The sequence below is a fragment of the Apodemus sylvaticus genome, chromosome 8 (assembly GCF_947179515.1).
Source record: "Apodemus sylvaticus chromosome 8, mApoSyl1.1, whole genome shotgun sequence".
Lineage (NCBI taxonomy): Eukaryota > Metazoa > Chordata > Mammalia > Rodentia > Muridae > Apodemus > Apodemus sylvaticus.
Genome location: NC_067479.1, coordinates 101411194 through 101431231, shown reverse-complemented (window position 1 = coordinate 101431231; position 20038 = coordinate 101411194). Strand labels below are relative to the sequence as shown.

Genomic DNA, 20038 nt, shown 5'->3' with positions numbered 1-20038 from the left:
ACCCTGCCTAGCCACAGCCCCAGCAGTGATAAAAATTAAGCAACTAACGAAAGTCTGACTAAATTATACCTCTAAGGGTTGGTTAATACGACTAACCCAAACTAATTACTCTCGGCGTAAAACGTGTTATATGAATGAGTCTTAAATGGAACTAAAATCCAACTTAAACGGGAAAATTCATTGTTAAACCTAAATCCAAAAGCAAAAGTAATTCTAGGCTGGCCTTGAGCTCACAACGATCCACCTGCCTCCCAAAAGATGGGATTTAAGGAGTGCGCAACCAACAAGTCACGAGGCTGCCCAAAGCTAAAACGCCAGAGTCGGCTTCGTTACCCAGAATGGACGCTGACTGTGACGTTTTCGAACCACAGCCTTCCATTGGTCCGGTCTTCAAGCCAAGATCCGCCTTCGCCACTGCGCCCGCCCTTCCGTTAGAAGCCTGCTCTTGATTGGCTGCCTGTACTATTTACCTTTTATCCGGATATTGCGTGACGCAGTGAGTCGCACGGTTACGGAGGAGCGGGCAGACGGAGGTCGCGCGCTCTCAGTTTGGGTGGCCGGGAAGGGAGCCCCGTGGTAGAGGTGACCGGAGCTGAGGTACTGCCTCACGGGGCCTGAGAAGCCCAGTCCTCGTGCCGCGGGATCTGGGCTGGCTGCTACGGGCGGGGCGGGAAGGCCGGGCTCGCCCTCGCTCGACGTCTCCCTGGGCTGGGAGATGCTGAGTCAGCTGCTCGGGGACCCGCGCGGCCGCCCTAGCTGGAGGGGATCGGGTACGGTGGGGTGGTGCGTGGTCACGGAGGCTGCGGGGGAGCGGTGAGAGGGAAGGACCGGGCGCACCCCAACACCCAAGCTCAAGGGAGCGTTGGGACGGGTCGGCAGTAGTTTGTACAGACCCAGCCCGGGGCCCGTCTCAGAGGTCCAGAACCCGCACTTAAATATATGGCAGATAACCCTCTTGGCTGTTCCACGACGAGGCCACTCCGACTAGGCTCGGTTCGGGTCAGTAAGCTGAAGCCTATGATAGGTTGAGATGATGTAATAGCATGAAAGCACCAGAAGGGCTCGAGGTTTTTCCCCCCCGCAAGGTCAGATGCCTGGAGTTGTGTGCACGTCATAGTTCCGGAAGTTCTTAATTTTAGGGGTGCTAGTTAAAACTTCGTTACATTCCTGGGCGATTTCAGAGTCCCAAGGAACTGTCGTCAAAAAGCTGTTTTGATCCAGTTTTCTTGTATTTTACAAATGGGGAGACGGCGGAAATACAAATCACCTGCCTAAAATTCATCGCAATTCACTGGCCAGAAATCTCTTTAGCATTACAGAAAGACGTGCACTTAACTATTTATCTGTATAGTCTTCCTGGAGCTGAGACAATTCAATTTTAGAATGTTGGGGGCAAGGGTTACCCTATTAAGAATACCGGAAGGAGTTTTAACAGGGAAACCTGGCTGGGCAATTAATGTTTGTTTTGATTGAATGTTATGTAGCGGAATAAATTATAATTTGACTGTGTCTGTCGTATCTTAGAGTCTAGTAACATTTGACCTATTTGGTAGACATTTACATGCCTGGCTTTTGTTGATGTTTTTTAGTCTCGAGTGGTTTATCTTTTTTATCTTTTCTCTGGATGATGTTTTTCTTGTGCTGAAAAGTTACACAGATTCTTTTACTCATTGAATGATGGTCTAAATATCAGGCAAAGCTACGATTGTAAAATCTGATTGTGTCAACATAATAGCATTCATTCTGTATTATGTATATCTGGTCAAACTTGGATTTATATCATCAGCTGCCCATTCTAAACTAGATTTCATGAATTAGAAGGAACAAGGGGAGGATACAACATTAAAAATTAATGAGGCCACTGTTCTGATTTTTTTTTCTATTGAAATTTAGTTTCTTCTGATTTTGGCTACTATGTGTCCTTCTTAATTAACTTAATTTTTTCCCCTCTACCTTTCTAACTAGCATTTCAGATCTGCTTAGTAACCCGGTGTATCACCCACCATGTTGGCTGCAAGGCTTGTGTGTCTCCGGACACTACCTTCCAGGGTTTTCCAGCCCACTTTCATCACCAAGGCCTCTCCACTTGTGAAGAATTCCATCACAAAGAACCAATGGCTCTTAACACCCAGCAGGGTAAAGAATGTTTTTCCAATATGGGTTTCTACCCCATCCAGGTTTTCTGTTTTAGAATTTGTGGTGGTGGTGGTTGATTAGTGGGCTGTTCTGTGAGTTTCACTGGTTGGGAGTAGCTTACTCTTCAGTTACTTACTGTAACAGTAACTTACTAAAGCGACAATACAGTTTCCAGTGAGCTTTATCCTTGCCAATTTACCTCATTTCAGCCCCTCCTTATCACAAATGCTTTGAGAGGGGTCCTGCACCTTTCCCACATCTAATATATTAGGTAACCTTTATGCCCATACTATATTAGTGTAAAAAGATCCTCTGTTTTGTTGTTGCTCTGGATGGTATATCTTTTTGTCTATGTCAGGAATATGCTACCAAGACAAGAATTAGGACCCACCGTGGGAAAACTGGCCAAGAACTGAAAGAGGCAGCCTTGGAACCATCAATGGAAAAAGTCTTTAAAAGTAAGTGGAAGTTCAGTATTTAAGGTGAATCCTGTGCATGTGTCCACAAACAACTTCCTGAAAATACAGTTAAACATTTATATATGTATTTTGTACAAGAAACGTCATACTCCTCTTTTTGGGGATCTGATAACTCAAAAAAGATGCTTTGCATTGGGTTTCATGGTTCCTGATTCTATTAGGATTTACCAGGTTTTAGAAAAACCAAATTTATTATCTAAAATGGAAGAGCCTATTCAGGGAGTTTATTTCAAGTTATTCAGAATCTTCTTTCAAGCATGTGTTTGTGAATGTCAATTTCTATTTATTCATGGGTATGTCTGTGTGACTATCTGCTAGGTGTGTGCTGATGCCCACAGAGGCCAGAAGAAGATATCTACTTGCCTGTGACTAGAGTTATAGGTGATTGCATGCCACCTGAAGTGGATACTGGGAACTGAACTCAGGTTCTCTGAAAGAGTAGCACAGGGCTCTTAACCTACAGAGTCATATCTGCAGCCCCTTAGAAGGCATTATATTAATGAAGTCATTTTGACTCATAGTTTGGATGTTAGCTTTGAAGATTCTGAAATCAGACTGCCAGATTGCTAATCTTGCCTAAACTGTTTAAACAGAAGCACGGTACTTAACAGTTTTGGAAGTGTCGCTGTATTATATATTGAGGAGAGCCCTAATCAGTAGCATGCAAGGCATTACTTTTTGATTAGAGGCTTGACCACAGAAAAGAAATCAGGATTTTCCAGTAGCATTTTTAATGAGCAAATTTAAGTTGAAGAGAGTAAGATGTATTCTTTATGAGCACCTGCTTAAGTAGAGTTGATACATTTTCAGTATTTTAAAGCAAGAACATCTGCCCCTTTGTAGGGTACTTAAACAATCGCATTTTTCTTTGGTGGTTCTCTAGAGTCACATAAAGCTTCACCTGGGTTAAAGCCCTTAGGCACAATATGGAATGATTGATGCCATTTCTCTCTCATGTTTCCTATTCTTGACTGTTTGTTGAGTATTCATCTGAGGCATGTTCTTGCTGTGTAAATCCAGCTGCCAGGCTGAAACTCATAATCTTTTGTGCAGTCTCCCAAGTGCTTTAACAGTTATGTGGACCTCTTTATCAAACTGCTCCTCTTTTCTTTGTAGTGAGTGCTGTACATTTGTTTCAGGAGTGTCCTTGGTCTCCTAAGGTTAGAACTGCCTGTATCCCCAGGTGGCTACCATGAGGAAATAGTTATAATTTGTTCCCCTCCTGACTACTTTGAGTCATTACCCCAGCACTTTAATTTGGTTGAGATGTGCTGATTCTAGCCCATGCTTGTTGCTGTGTTTGCAGTTGATCAAATGGGAAGGTGGTTTGTGGCTGGAGGAGCAGCTGTTGGTCTTGGAGCGCTGTGCTACTATGGCTTGGGAATGTCTAATGAGATCGGGGCTATCGAAAAGGCTGTGTAAGTAAAATGTTCCCAACAACAAGCCCTTCCTTAATTAAAGGCTCCTGTTTTCTTCCCATTTAGTCTCTAGTCACTGCTAGAGTGCCATGTCTGGTTTTCACTTGTAAATATGCATGAATGTAGAGTCTCTTTTGTTCATTAGTCATAGATTTATTCAAGCCTAAATAAGAATCTTTTACCAAGGTTATGTATTCAGACAAGAAGAAAATATATTGGTTTTTTTTTTTAACGTATATTGGTTTTTATGTGTTTTTTAAAAGATGTATTTATTTTATGAGTACTCTATCTGCATATACACCTGTGTGCCAGAAGATGACTTCAGATCCTATGGAGATGGTCATGAGCCACCATATGGTTGCTGGGAATTGAACTCTTACCTCTGGAAGAGCAGCCACACACACACACACACACACACACAGAGCCATCTCTCCAGCCCCCAGTTTTATGTGTTTTTATATGTAATGTATGGTTTATGTCATTTAATCTTCAACAGCTCGGAGATGTGCATACTTATTTCCATCATAGCCAAGCATGATAATACATGCTTTAATCCCAGCACTTGGGAGGTAGAGTCCAGGCAGGACTGCATAGAGAAACCCTTTATCATCATCATCATCATCAGTTACTATTTCCATCATAAATAAGGTTGAGACCATTAAAATGATTTACCCCAGAATCTTTTGTATCTAATGGATGATTTAATCAGAATTTATACCCATACTTCTGTGAGCTAACCTTGTCATATTTCTTACAGAATTTGGCCTCAGTACGTAAAGGATAGGATTCATTCTACTTACATGTACTTAGCAGGAAGTATTGGTTTAACAGCTTTGTCTGCCTTGGCAGTAGCCAGAACACCTGCTCTCATGAACTTCATGATGGCAGGCTCTTGGGTGGTAAGTTAGCTACTTGCTATTTTTGTGGGGAAGGTGATGCTGGATGTTTGGCTGCTTTTGTTGTTGTTTTTTATGAAGAAATCAAAAGATTTCTTAAGTAGGGTCATTAAGATATTTCAACAGCACTATATTTCTTGTAACAGTGCAGAAAGCTTGGGCTTTGGAGACAGGAAATTCATGCTGATCTTCAGGGTAAATTTGCACTTACTTTATTTTTCAGCAAGTGGATACAAAAAAGAAGTTGTTTTCTATCTGCTGCTAAATAGGAAGAATGCCCCTAAGTTCAGTTTCCAACTCTTAATCCTCTTAAAATACATGCTTGAAAATGATGCAGTGTTCTTCCATTTAATGGCCTCTCCCTTTCTCACAATATATTTAGCAATATATTTTTCTTCCCTGTATCAAGAACTGAACTATGTAGCTCAGCACATTCTAGGCCAGCTGTTTACCACTAGCTAGCATTGTATGATTTCAGATATGGTTTGTGCTGCTCTGTGGTGGAGATCCAGAGTGCACTGTATGTGCGGTAAGAAACAGAAAATTGGCCAGGCAATGGTGCTGCACTTTAATCCCAGCACTTCGGAGGCAGAGGCAGGCGGATTTCTTAGTTCAAGGCCAGCCTGGTCTACAGAGTGAGTTCCAGGACAGCCAGGGCTACACAGAGAAGCCCTGTCTCAAAAAACCAAAAAAAAAAAAAGAAAGAAAGAAAAAGAAAAGAAATAGAAAATTGAAAAGGAGGTAGAAAGTCAGCTTGCCTGACTCTGTCTCAGAGCATCATGGCAGTTCTGTGGAGGAGACTTGGTTCTTCAGGGCCGATGCTGGCTAACATGTTTGATTTCAGAACAGGACAAGGTCGGTCCAGTCTGGCCAGGCAGCTGAGCAAAGGAGAAGAGGAGCTAGGAAGACCTGGTGGGGAAAGTGCTTTACAGTCCATTTGAGTGTAATGAATTGTGCGGTCTAAAGGGTGAGAGGACATGGTTAGAAAGGGTATCTTCCATTGCCAAGGTGAGGCGAAGTGCATAAACAGAGACCACTGTAGAGAGTAGCTAGGGTGGCTAGAGAAAATGTGGTTCTGTGTTGAGTGTTGAGAACTAACGTGGGAGAGAGACAAAGCAGGTGCTGCACCAGCTGTGCCGTGCCTCTGAGTGCCAGAATGACTGGAACACTGTCTAATGTGTGGTGCAGTGAGCGTGCGACTGAGCGAGGAAGGAGATGGAAATTACACACCTGTTTCCTGTAGTTGGGAACCCAGAACTATTAAGTTTGGAATCCATATTTCCTCTGCCTTGAACTCCCAAGACAAGAATCCTTATGGTAGTATAATATAAGCATTTCATAGTCTGAGGACTATGCTCATAAGTCCTGACTCTCCTAGCCTAAGGATTCACGAAGGCAAAGGATAAGTGAAGGTGAGTTCTCACAGAAGGAAAGCCAGTTCGAATCAAGGTGAATAATTTAAAATGTGCAACATGTAAAGTAGTAGTCTGAAATATTAAAATGTATATAAAACTACAGTACCAAAGACTACAAGAAAACTCTGGTGAGACCATAGCCCCCGCAGCAAAATGCCACTCCGCTACTAAGAATAATTAAGAAAATAGGTAGTCCATACAGGAAGGAAGGACTGAGCCCTTTGGAGCTGATACAGATAGGCAAGAAGGCACAGTTTTTCTTTAATTTAAAAAAAGAAAAGGAAAGGAAATGTATGGTGGAGGAGAGAAAGTTTGTTGTAGATATATGGGATAGCATAGTCATAGGCAAGAATATCTGGGAGATGTCCATATGTCAAGGGTTATAACCTTGAGCCATATGGGGAAAAGGAGAACTGAGGGAAGGGAACCAGCTACAAAAAGAGGGTGGGTAACTAAAATGCCTGGATTATATAAGGGAAGAGCAGCCCAGCCCCCTAGCTAGAGGATTCAGGGTAGGGCACAGAATATGTCAGCCAGAAGGCTCAGTAATATGTGGGGACTGGTCCACTTTGATATGTTAAATAGGCACCTCAGTCATTTGGTCCAGGTTTGAGACCTCACATCTTTCAAGTACCTTTGGGATAGTACAGATACCTGCCACTATTGTGCAAAGTGCTACTAGAAAAGATTCTGAGATAAGTGATTCAATCAAGTAATGGGATCTGATACCCTCTTCTGATGTGTCTGTAAGGAAGGTGTATGAATGTGTCCTTTTTTTTTTTAATGCATGCATATGTGCTAATGGCCTGCATGTGGAGGTTAGAGCACAGCTTTATGAAATTGCTTCTCGCCTTCCTACTTTTGTGGATGCTAAGAATGAGCACAAGACCTCAGGTTTGCATTTGGACCTCAGTCAGAATGTATCCGCTGACCATCTCTCTGCTCTGCCATGGTGTTTTTTATTTGTTGGTTTCATTTATTTTTCTTTTGTTTTTGTTTATTTGGTTGGTTGGTTGGTTTTTGAGACAAGGTCTATCAAACCAGTTTGTAGCAAGGCTGGTATTGGTTTTCTTGAGGTAAGTTCTTAGGTGTCCTAGGACATAATATGTAGACCACATAGACCTTGAATTCAGAGATCCATCTGCCTGTGCCTCCCAAGTGCTAGAATTAAAAGTATGCCCCTTTATTTTTATTTATATGAGTACACTATAGCTTTCTTCAGACACACACTAGAAGAGTGTATAGAACCCCATTACAGATGGTTGTGAGCCATCTATCCAGCCCCACAATGAATTCTTAAAAGCACATTGAATACAGTTAAGGAAGCGTGAGGTTTTGGAGCATTTATATTCAACTCAATCCTACCCATTCAGTCTCACTAAGATGTAGAATGTGGAAAGGTAAAAAGCAAAATACTAGGATCTTGAAAGAAAAATGTACATTGAGATAAACAACTAGGAATTTCCATGAACCAGTGGTGTGGGAAGCAGTTTTTAGACATTGTTCCTCCATTAGAAAACAGTGAGGTAGAATCCAGTATGTGTTTCAGCTGGATTTGTTTGTTATGTTTGGTTTTTGTCCTCCACAAACCCCAGCAGTTTTATTTTCCTGTCAGCTTGGAAATAATGGCTGTGGCAGTAGAGGGCACTCTTGCTAATGGAGTCAATGCTGAAAGGAACTAGAAACAGAAGTGTGCTGGATAAAGTCACACAATTCAGCTTAGTATTCTCCAAAGTGATTAGCTGTCCTTGAATGTGTGGGCCTCTCCTTTAAGGATCTGTTTCTCTTAATGTGTGTCTTCCAGACAATTGGTGCAACCTTTGCAGCCATGATTGGAGCTGGAATGCTAGTACAGTCAATATCATATGAGCAGAGCCCAGGCCCAAAGCATCTCGCTTGGATGCTACATTCTGGTATGTTCTGTTAAATTCTTATTAAACTGTCCTGTGTATTATTCACTGTCTTAGTCAGGGTTTCTATTCCTGCACAAACATCATGACCAAGAAACAAGTTGGGGAGGAAAGGGTTTATTGAGCTTACACTTCCACGTTGCAGTTCATCACTAGAGGAAGTCAGGACTGGAACTCAAGCAGGTTAGGAAGCAGGAACTGATGCAGAAGCCATGGAGAGATGTTCCTTACTGGCTTGCTTCCCCTGGCTTGCTCAGCTTGCTCTCTTATAGAACCCAAGAGCACCAGCCCAAAGGTGGTACCACCCACAAGGTGCCCTCCCAACTTGATCACTAATTGAGAAAATGCCTCACAGCTGGATCTCATGGAGGCACTTCCCCAACTGAAGCTCCTTTCTCTGTGATAACTCCAGCCTGTGTCAAGTTGACACACAAAACTAGCCAGTACAATTGACCCCATGTCAACTTGACACAGAAACACATCACTATTAAGCCTCAACCCTTACTTTCTTAGATCATCCCCAAGATCTAAATTACTTTAAAAGTCCCACCGTCTTTACATATTAAAAGTTCAATCACTTTAAAATGTCCAATATCTGTAAAATTCAAAGACTTTTAAAAATTCAAGGTCTCTTAACTGTGGGCTCCACTAAAATACTTCCTTCCTTCAAGAGGGAAACATATCAGGGCACAATCACAACCAAAAGCAAAACTCAAACTCCAATGGTTCAATGTCTGGGATCCAACTCATGATCTTCTGGGCTCCTCCAAGGGCTTGGGTCACTTCTTCAGTCCTGCCCTTTGTAGCACACAGCTTGTCTTCTAGGCTCCAGCTGCCTGTACTCCACTGCTGCTGCTGTTCTTAGTGGTCATCGCATTGTGTTGGCATCTCCAAAACGCTGCTATCTTCCACTGTAATTAGGCTTCACCAATAGCCTCTCATAGGCTCTCATCAGGGTGACAAACCTGCTCCTATGCATGACCACCCTTCCAGTCCTGGGCCATCAATTGCAACTGAGGCTGCACCTTTACCAATGGCCTTCCGTGGCCTCTCACTGCCAAGAGCCTCATCTGCTCTTCATGACCTCTTCATGCCTTCAAAACTAGAACCATCTGGGTGACTCTTACATAGTACCAAGTCCAGCCACAGGACAAAATACAACTGTGGCTATCTCTGGAACACACTCTCTGTGCTCTCAGAAAACACTTCCAAGAAGATTTCATCTCAGTGATGGTGGTCTCTTAATCACCGCTAATTTCTTAGCTCCAGCTAACCAGCATCAATAGTTCCAGTAACACAAAGGTTTGCTTTAGTGGTTCTGGTATCTTGTTACTCACAGCTGATTCTTCAGCCCCAGCTAACCAAAACCACAGAATCTTCGCAATTAAAACATGGCCACTGTAAGAGTCGTTAATCTTCCCTCTGAAATTTCACAAGCCAGGCCTCCATCTTTTGCACTGTTCTTAACATTGTCTTCTAAGCTCCTACAGAACTTTCCACCGAGCTCTTAATATTCTAATGGCTTTTCTAGCTCAAAGTTCCAAAGTCCTTCCACAGTCCTCCCCAAAACATGGTCAGGCAGAGGCCATGGAGGGATATTTCTTACTGGCTTGCTTCCCCTGGCTTGCTCAGCTTGCTCTCTTATAGAACCCAAGAGCACCAGCCCAAAGGTGGTACCACCCACAAGGGGCCCTCCCCACTTGATCACTAATTGAGAAAATGCCCCACAGCTGGATCTCATGGAGGCACTTCCCCAACTAAAGCTCCTTTCTCTGTGATAACTTCAGCCTGTGTCAAGTTGGCACACAAAACTAGCCAGTACATTCACCTTTGCTGTTATTTGTTTGGCTTCTTTTCTTTTTTCTCTCTCTTTCTCTCTCTCTCTCTCCTCTCTCTCTCTCTCTCTCTCTCTCTCTCTCTCTCTCTCTCTCTTTCAGTTTTTGAGGTCAGTTTTTGAGGTGGGGTCTTGATAGGTATGCCAGACTGGCCTGTATCTTCCTATCTTCCTGCGTCAGTCTCTGGACACATCTGACTTTTAAATAGTGGCCTTTTTGAGTGGCTCTTCAGTTTTTAATGACTTAGTAAACCTCATTTTTCAAACACAATTTCATAGAGTCACTGTTAGTGCATTATTGCCAGGCCTTTGCTTTAAAGGGATTAGTATTGAAGGTTGGTAGGAAGATAGCTATGAAGTTGTGCTGTGAGATTAACTGTGTATAAGAAAAGAGCTGAAGGCGCCAGCCAGGTAGCTCAGCAGATGAAGACATTTGCCCCACAATCCTGGCAACCTGAGCTCCATCCCTGGGGTCCCCACATAAAGATAGACGAGAAGGAGCTCTACAGAGTCATCCTCTGACCTCCATGGCATAGCATGTATTTCTCCATACACACTATGCACAAATCCTTATACAGTAGTAATTTAAAACAAGAGCCAGGTCTGGTGATACAAGCCCGTAATCATAGCCACTCACAAGGCTGAGTTGGGGAAATTAAAGACAGCCTAAGTAACACTGGACCTTCCCTCCAAAGACAGGCACAGGGTGTATGTAGCTCAGTGGTGTTAGGCTTGCTACACACACTCATCGCCTGATTCCCAGCATCAAAGAAAAAGGAACAACTTTACATTATTCCTCTATTGAAATAATTTTGTAACATGGGATCTTTCAGTTGGGGAGGTTGTGTTGATGTTTTGTAACTGGAAATTATATACCACAGTAATATTTTGCTGTTTTGTTTCTTCAAGACAGGGTCACACTATGTAGCTCTGGCTGTCCTAGAACTCACTATGTAGACCAGACTGGCCTCCACCTCAAAGAGATCCGCCTGCCTCTGTCTCCTAGGATTAAAGACAGGTGCCACTAGGCCCACCTACCCTGTAATTCGTAGGGAAGACCTTTGTAAATCCTGACAACTGAGCTTTCTTCTTAAAGGTTGAAATGAGCTGTATTCCTTATTAGATGAAGCAAATTCAGTGTCTGCCTGTCTATATTTCGGTTCCACCACACACTTCCCTTTCAGTTCTTCCTTTTGAGCAGCAGTAGATCTGACCTTCACCTGTCTGCTTTGTGAGTTCTGTCTCAATAACTATGAAATCTAGTAGTAGTATAAGATCAAAATAGTGGCCTATATAGACTTTTACAAAATTACTAAAAATTCAGGCTACTGTTTGAATTGTGACCAAGTATTGTTGTAGAAAATTTGTATAGCCACATATATTAATTGTATAATTTAGATGGTAATGTAAAACTACCTAAAAGTAAAATTTGTTGTGTTTACATTGCTTAGCATAAGGATCACCTTCACAGTGACTTTTCTTGTTGATGGTCACTTAGTAGATAATTAGTAAGACCTTGCTGTTTCCCCAGGTGTGATGGGTGCAGTCGTGGCTCCTCTGACGATCATAGGGGGGCCTCTTCTCCTGAGAGCCGCATGGTACACCGCCGGTGTTGTGGGAGGCCTCTCGACCGTGGCCATGTGTGCACCTAGTGAGAAGTTTCTGAACATGGGAGCACCCCTGGGAGTAGGCCTGGGTCTGGTCTTTGCGTCTTCGCTGGGTAAGCTGCTGGGCTTTAAAGGGTTCGGGTACTTGGAAGCACTGAGATTCAGTTTTTAAGCTATTTAAAAGATTTGATTGGGGTTTGATTATTTGAATACATAAAATCTTGGCTTATAGTTTAACTATTCTTTTTATTAAATTACTCGGGAATGATCAAGATGACTTGGAAATTGCTTTAATGTTGGCAGGTAACCAACTGGAGAAATGACTATCCATAAAATTGTTTAAGTACACACACACACACACACAAACACACACACACACACAAACACACACACACACACACATATATAATTTTTTTCCTTGTTCCAGGGTCCATGTTTCTTCCCCCTACCTCTGTGGCTGGTGCCACTCTGTACTCAGTGGCGATGTATGGTGGATTAGTTCTTTTCAGCATGTTCCTTCTGCATGATACTCAGAAAGTAATCAAACGTGCAGAAATAACACCCATGTATGGAGCCCAAAAGTATGATCCCATCAATTCGTAAGTAATCCTTACTGTTACTACAGTGTTCCGTGGTATTTTGTTCTGTGTATATTAGTTTCGTAGGGTACTACCATAGCACAGTAGCATAAGTCAGGTGACTTAGAATTTATTCTCTTCAGTTCCTGAAGCCAGAGTATTAAATCAAGGTGCTAGGCAGGGTGGGGAGCTTGGAAGGTTCTGAGAGAGAATCTGGCCTCTGCCCCTCAACTGCTTTTGACTGCTGCTGATCCTTGGCTAGTAGATAGCCACCTCCATCTTCACCTGCCATTATGCCTGTGTTGTATGTCTGTCTTTTATTTTAATAAGGCCACCAGACATATCCTGTTCTAGTATGACTTCATTCCAAATTACATTGTAATTATATCTTTGGATACCATATTTCCAAATAAGCAAATAGGACTAGTACTGGGTCAAATCTTGTTGCTTCTGCTGGTGGAGTGTATAGTAGAAAACTGATTACATTGCAACTAGTTGAGCACGTAGGTATCAGTTACACATCCTGCCTGGTGGGATGCACAGACTTAACTGGAATGTGTGAGGAGGGGACAGCCCTGAAGACAGCCCTGAAGACGATTCTCTTTGTGTTTGGTTTAGATGCACTCAAGTCCTGTTGACATTCAATAATATAAAATAGTGTTCTTTCTCTTTTCTTGATTCTGCCTAGAGTTTCAGAGTGTCTCTCACATTTTTAGTAATGGTTTCCTTTACCTAAAAATAAAATAATGTAATAGCTTTTTAAAATGTTGATATAACACGTGTAGCAGCTTTCTTAGAGGGGATAAAGTGAGTTAGTCATTCTATTTGAAAATGCCAGACTATGTCTTGCAAGTTTTTTAAAGATGTGTTTCTTTGATCTGTTTTGGTTATTCTGTTGTTTGACAGCCAGGTTTGATACTCAAAGCAGGATGTCAGAGAACAGATAGTCCTTTAAAAATTGTGTTCATATCTAAAAGATGATTGGTTCTACAAGAAGGAAAACTGAATGTTATCTAGTTTAGGACTTTTAACTAACATTAAACATTATATTTCTAATTTCCATTTAATAACTAACACTAGGAATAATGAATGTTTTTCCTTTTTTATACTAAGAATGCTTGTCTATTATTAGAATCACATTTATATATAATATTTTTTTCTAGGATGTTGACAATCTACATGGATACATTAAATATATTTATGCGAATTGCAACTATGCTAGCAACTGGAAGCAACAGAAAGAAATGAAGTGACCGCTTGTGGTGTCTCTGCTCACTGATGTCTTGCTTGCTTAATAGGAGCAGATAGTCATTACAGTTTGCACCATCAGAATTCCTTGTGGTTTAGAAGATTACCTGTCACTATGTTTAAAATGTTCAGTAATGTGACCCTTCAGGCCTGCCTTTTCTTTTAGAGAATAAATGCAATAGATGTCTTCCAAATAAGTACATACATTTTCATATGTTATGCTTTCATACTTTAAAACTGCTTTGATGAATGTGTGAACAAAGATTTTTTAGAAGATTTCAAGTATTGTTTTATTTATTGGATAAGTAAAATTTAGCAAATTTGTGTGTCTTCATATTGTGGGAGCCTACAGAACATTTAAATGGCGTCGTGAGTGACAAGTTTTCATATAGAGGTCAGAGAGATAAAAATCACCTGCAATCATTTTGCATGCGTAGGACAGCACTGATTATGGTGAGCCAGTGAAAGACATCGGAGAAGAACAGGGACCACCATACATGGTGTTAACAAAGACACGGGTCTTTCTTCTGTGCTGTTAATGACCTTGGGGTTGACTACTCCTTGTCAGGACAGTCCGTAGTGTTAGCCATACAGAGAACCCTGCTGGAATTATGTGGATGTGAGTTTTACTATGAAGTCTTTTTGAACAAGCTGGTTGATGGTGGTGCATGTGACTTTAATCCCTGCATTTAGGAAGGCTGGGGCAAGCAGATCTCTAAATTCAAGGCCAGCCAAGGGCCTGTCTCTAAAACAAACAACAAAAAGCCTACCAGCTATGCTTAGTAAAGCGTACTCCAAGACCCAAGATTCATTTGCTTCAAATGTATGGTATATTTGTAGTTGGACAGGGTTTGGGGTTTTTTGTTTGTTTTTGTTTTTTTATATTTTCTTACTGTCTAATTGAAAGCATGCTTGCTTTTCTCATCACAGCTTTGACATGGGTCAGAAAAGCCTCTTTGTGGCTTATGCTAAGATTAGAGTTGATTTTTCGTCTAAAACTGTTGGCTTCCTATGTTCCCTCTCAGGTTTAGCATGAACAAACAAAGCAAACCTTAGTTGACCTTGGGAAATATTTGAATGAAAAATGTAATGGGGAGTGCTCAGCTTCCTTGTGACATTAGATTTTGATACAGATCACTTGTGTTTCAAGGGGTTCTTCATTGAAGTCTATATGTGTATTATAGAATAACTATTTTTGAGAAGTATTCATTATTGTAATCCATAAATAACTCTTTTAATCACTTTAAAGTGAACTGAATGCTTATTTCTGAAATAAAAGTTCCAGCCAACTGGTTATTGCTATACTTTTTTCTACCTGATATGTCCAGCCCCTCTTGCCAGAGTCTTCAATAAGAAAGCAACTTGGGCTTTTACTGTGCCTGCATTTTACTGTCCTAGCAGATTATTGCAATCTGCTAAGACAGGAGACTTGTGGCTAGATGGCCTGCCTCCATTTGGATCTTGACTGATATCTTATGACCCTACAAATGACCTAACCTCCCCATGCCCAATTTCCTCAACTGTAAGATGGAGACACCATCCTGACGGGTGAATGCAGATATGATTGGGCATCGTGAGAATTTTTTCTGTTGCTGTTGGGATTTTTGGTTTTTTTTTTCCCCTGCAGTAAAAAAAACCTAAATGCCTAACTTCTGTCTTTAGTCTCCATAAAGTTTCACTGTCATGTTAGGTTGACAGTGAAAGGACCTATTGTTTTCAGTAGCAGTTTAAAACCCAAAGTTTAGTCTTTCATTTTATACAGTTATGAAACCAGTATGATTTCAACAGTGGGATCTGGCAGAAATGAATAAAATCAAGGGTGCTTTTACATGTGTGGGTACACACATGTCATATCCTGTGGGCATGTGATGATCTGGGGGACAACTTAAAGGGCTCTCTCCTCCACCATCGTGGGCCTCAAGGTTTCAGCTCAGGTTGTTGAGCTCAGTAGCTCAACCTTTTACCCACTGAGCTATTCTGCCTGCCATGGGCTGTTGTTTTATTTTAATGGTAGTATTTTACAGTGTTTAGCGTCATTGCTGGAACAATAAAAACTGTAAAATGAGTTATATAAAATGTGCTTAGTTGGGTAGTGGTTCTGAAATGATAATTGAAAAACCTGGTTTCTTGGATCTTTATTACATAAACTGGGTGAGTGGGTGACTTTATTTCCCTCACAGAATAGAGTTGGCACACAAAATGATAGTTTTTTAGGCAAGACAGGAAATTTTTTATCATTTGAAATCTTACCACAGGCCCTTATGATTACATAGAAGGGTTTTGGTTTTTCAATTCATTTGGCAAGTCCTGGAGGCATGCAAATGTCAAAGTGGTATATCCATTCAGTCTATTCAGTCAGAGGCAAACACACCTTTGTTCTGTGCTTGGGGAATCTTTTTGTTTGAAAAATTTTATACATTTGTCATAACTAGCCATTCATTCTTCCCCCCTAGTGCCCCACACCTTTGTATACTCTCACTTGGACCCTTTTTTAGTTAACACAGAATTCAGCTCATGCTGCACATATGTATGTGGTGGTTATGTGGCCATCCCCAGAGGCATGAATAACACAACAACAACCATGTTCCTGGTTGAGAGTGGACTCTCTTAGCTGCCATCAGCTACCAACAACTTCTAGGAGGGTGGGACCTCCATTGGTCCCACCATAGGGTCCCTCCATTTTTACTGGAATTTTGACTGGCTGGATCTTGTGCAGGTAATCACATGCTGTGAGTTGGTGCTTATACTAGCCATGTTCAGAAATCAGACCATTTTAAACCACTCGGTCCGGTCTGACATTCTTTGCACAGCCGTCAAGTTCCCCCAGCCTTGGATGGTTGGAGGTTGCTATAGAAGATCCATGCACAGCTGAGCACTCAGTAACACTCAGTACTTTAGCCATTTGGATCTGCATTAACCACTACCCATTGCAAAATGAAGCTTATCTGACCAAAGTTGAAAGCAGCAGTAGTCTGGGTATTACATAGTTGGGAGATAGCTTGACATTTTAGAAAAACAGCAAATTTTATCCCCTATAGTCTATGAATCTTCCAAGCCAATATCATCTACCTAGGATTTTAGTACCAAATATGAAATCCCTCTTGTTGCACAGGTCTCATTCAATCAGAAAGCCTTTGGTTACCTTCAAAACTTCATGCCCATCTTTGCACCAATGGCCACATCTTGTCCACGTTCTGTATTGTTACATTCAGGGTCCAGCATCAAAGAAGAGCAGCAGCCTGCACACCACTTCTGGCACTGTGTAACATAGCCAACATGTAGTACATTCTGGACATTTCAAGTTGGTTTTTGTATGTCCGGAGCAATGGGGTTTCACCATCTAGTTTTGGTGGACAACCAAGAGCAACGACAGCAGTTTATTTGGGGTTCCTCCCAGGATACCAGACTTGTTACTGGGAGCAGCATTGTCTACTCATCCCATCAAACTCCTTTCATATATATTCTGTTACAAACTTGTTGGTTTCTATATTCAGGTTCTCTGGAGTCACAGAACTTTTGAGTAGTCTCTATATAGTAAGGGAATTTGTTGACTTACGGTCTGTAGTCCAACTCCCCATCAATGGTCAGCAGCAGCTGTGAATGGAAGCCTGAGGATCTAGCGGTTGCTCAGTCCCACAAGGCAAGCAGGTGAAGAAAAAAGGATGAATCTTCCTTCTAATAATATCCTTATGTAGGCCTCTAGCAGAAAGTGTGGCCCAGATTAAAGGTATGTACCCCCACTCCTGACTCTGGGACTTGCTCATCCCTTGCTGACCTTGAACTCATAGATCTCCTTGCCTCAGTCTCAGGGGATTAAAGGCATAAACTACCTTGCCTGAGCCTAAGCATTTCGTGGCCACTGTGCCTCAAGATCTCCATCCCAAGATCCAGATCAGAAACGAGTCTTCCAGCCTCAAAATCTGGATCACAGGTGAGCCTTCCAATACTAGATTATAGTTCATCCCAGATATAGGCAAGTTGACAACCAGGAATAGTCACTACAGTTTCCATAAGGCTTCTTCATGTATCTTTAGTTTTTGGCTAGAACCCCCTCTACACCCTCCTTACAAGGATCACCCTATGTTCACTTAATCCCAAGAACTCTAGTCTCCCCCTTTACCTGTAACCTGAATTCTACTGTCCCCTCTAATGGGGCTTTTTTCTGTGGTTAGAAAATCCTGGGTTTCCATTCAGCCACATATGTCTGCCACACCACCTTCACTTTTGATTTCCTCCTTCCCTGCCCCCTCCTTTCTTGAGCCTTTTCACCCCCAGGAACTCCTATCTACCTCTTCCCTCCCTTTTTTTTAATTTGATATATTCTTTATTTACATTTCAAGTGATTTTCCCTTTCCTGGATCCCCCTCCCCGAAAGTCCCATAAGTCCTCTTCCCTCCCTGTTTCCCAATGCACCCCTTCCCACTTCCCTGTCCTGGTATTCCTCTACACTGCTGCACTAAGCCTTTCCAGGACCAGGGGCCACTCCTTCCTTCTTGGGCATCATTTGATATGTGAATTGTGTGTTGGGTATTCCAAGCTTCTAGGCTAATATCTGCTTATCAGTGAGTGCATACCATGAGTGTTCAACTCTTCCCTCCCATAAGGCAGCCGGTCCAATGGCTCAATTCCAATTTCCTGGTTTGCACATGTACTCCAGGTTAGACATAAACATTCAAAGTTAGGGTCCAGATATAAGAGAAATATGGCTTTCATTTTCCCCCGGGGAACCACTTTATTAAGTTTCTCTAGTTCATTTATTGCAAATTTCATAATCTTTCTGTACTACTTTCTTTATTCATCAGTTAGACATCTTGCTGCTAGTTCCTAGCTATTGTGAATCAGGCCTCATTCAGAACTGCCAAAATCAAGCTATAAATGTCAAATGCTTTCTTGGCCACTGGTAAAGGAAATCCTTGAACACTGTTGAGTGTAAACTAGTAGAGCCACTCTGGAAATCAATCTGGAGTTTTCTCAAAAGCTAGGAATGGAATTACCATGACACAGTTGTATCACTCCTGAGCATATACCAACAAAACTTTACATTCTACTACAGAGAGCTATAAGTGCATCTATAATTGCCTTTACCTGTTTTTTCTTTGAGATTTATTTTATATATGTGAGTACACTGTAGCTGTCTTCAGACACACCAGTAGAGTGCATCAGATCCCATTACAGATGGTTGTGAACCACCATGTGGTTGCTGGGAATTGAACTTAGGACCTCTGGAAGAGCAGTCAGTGCTCTTAACCCCTGAGCCATCTCTGTAGCCTCACCTTTACCTGTTTTTAATGTAGGATAGTGAGATGGCTCAGCAGGTAACGTGCCACAGAACCTGATAACCTGAGTTGGGTCTCAGGAATTCACATAGTGGAAGGAGAAAATGGACTTCTGTATGTTAACCTCTGGCTTCTACCTGTGCCACCCATGTGTTATTTTGAGGGGGAGAGGATTCAGAGAGCATTACAGGAGAGCATGAACAGGTCAGCCCAGTTATGGTCGGAAAGCACATTGAATAGATTGATGTTGGCAATGCAGAGTGACTGAGACTGGGTGAGGAATGGAAGCTAAGAGCTTTGCCAGTTAATTTGATCAGTTTTCAAGACTATGAAATTTGGTAATCCTTGAAGGACATCTTGGTACCCACCATGGAAAGAAGGAAGGAATGAAGGACCAACTGAAGACAGGATGCTCTAGAACTGATTGCCAGTAACAAGGAGAGATCTGGTTTTGAAAGAAGGCACTTGGCCTGTACCACACCATGCTTAAGGCAGAGACCCTTCCTGGAGGGGAACAATGTTTCTTGACAACACTGGCTCTTCACACCTCAATTCTCGTTTCAGATGTTAGCACACGCATGTGACTCATAAATGACTGAGGGAATTGCTGTATCCATTAGAAATTCTTAAGTAACAGATCATGGGAAGTAACACTTCAATGACTCAGGATCATCCAGAGAATAAAAAGGATTATCGTAGGTAATTTTAACAAGTTCTGGGAAGTGTTGGTACTCTGCTGAGAACAAGAAAGTCTAGCCTCATCTCTACAGGCAGCAGGTGTGGGAAGTGTTGACCTACTTAGAGAACTGGGCTCCACTGCAGGACTCTGACCAAATTCTGTATGGTGGTTATGTCTCGAAGCCTAAGTATAATCAGCTGGATCGTTAAAGTAGATTGATGCTTCCTAAGGCTGAAGTGAGGGGAGGACTGTCAAGATGACTCGGTGGGTAAAGGCGCCTGGTGCCAAGCCTAGGACCTTTATGTTAGAAGGTGGGAACCTCTCATCCTCACACAGGCAAAACTCACACTGGGTGCATGCATGTGTTTATGTGCACACACATAGGCACAAAAGTAACAATACTGAACTGCAGAAATTAGGGTTGTTTTTTTTTTTTTTTCACTAGTAAATTGAGCGACAGGAAAGAAAGTCATTTGGTAAGGAAATAGGGAGTCTGATATTTTCAATGTATTATAATTGCCCCCGGGTAGTATTTTATGTATATGAGTGTTCTGCCTGCATG

The 20038-nt window shown here is 41.9% G+C and overlaps 1 protein-coding gene across 1 annotated transcript; it reads left to right on the top strand.

Annotated features, from left to right (window-relative positions):
- The first annotated feature begins 479 nt into the window (after window positions 1–479).
- Ghitm (growth hormone inducible transmembrane protein) lies at window positions 480–14815 on the top strand. Its single transcript, XM_052190201.1, has 9 exons — window positions 480–597; window positions 1966–2136; window positions 2495–2594; window positions 3922–4033; window positions 4791–4932; window positions 8149–8257; window positions 11620–11808; window positions 12123–12294; window positions 13437–14815. Exons 2-9 carry the CDS (start codon window positions 2005–2007, stop codon window positions 13519–13521), a joined length of 1041 nt encoding a protein of 346 aa, XP_052046161.1. The 5' UTR covers window positions 480–597; window positions 1966–2004; the 3' UTR covers window positions 13522–14815.
- The last annotated feature ends 5223 nt before the right edge of the window (window positions 14816–20038 follow it).

What these genes read in the sequence shown, in the direction of transcription:
- Ghitm (XM_052190201.1), top strand. Translation starts at nt 2,005, where the DNA reads ATGTTGGCTGCAAGGCTTGTGTGTCTCCGGACACTACCTTCCAGGGTT. An exon ending in GGCTCTTAACACCCAGCAGG is followed by an intron (nt 2,137 to 2,494) that starts GTAAAGAATGTT and finishes TGTCTATGTCAG; the next exon opens with GAATATGCTACCAAGACAAG. An exon ending in GGGGCTATCGAAAAGGCTGT is followed by an intron (nt 4,034 to 4,790) that starts GTAAGTAAAATG and finishes TATTTCTTACAG; the next exon opens with AATTTGGCCTCAGTACGTAA.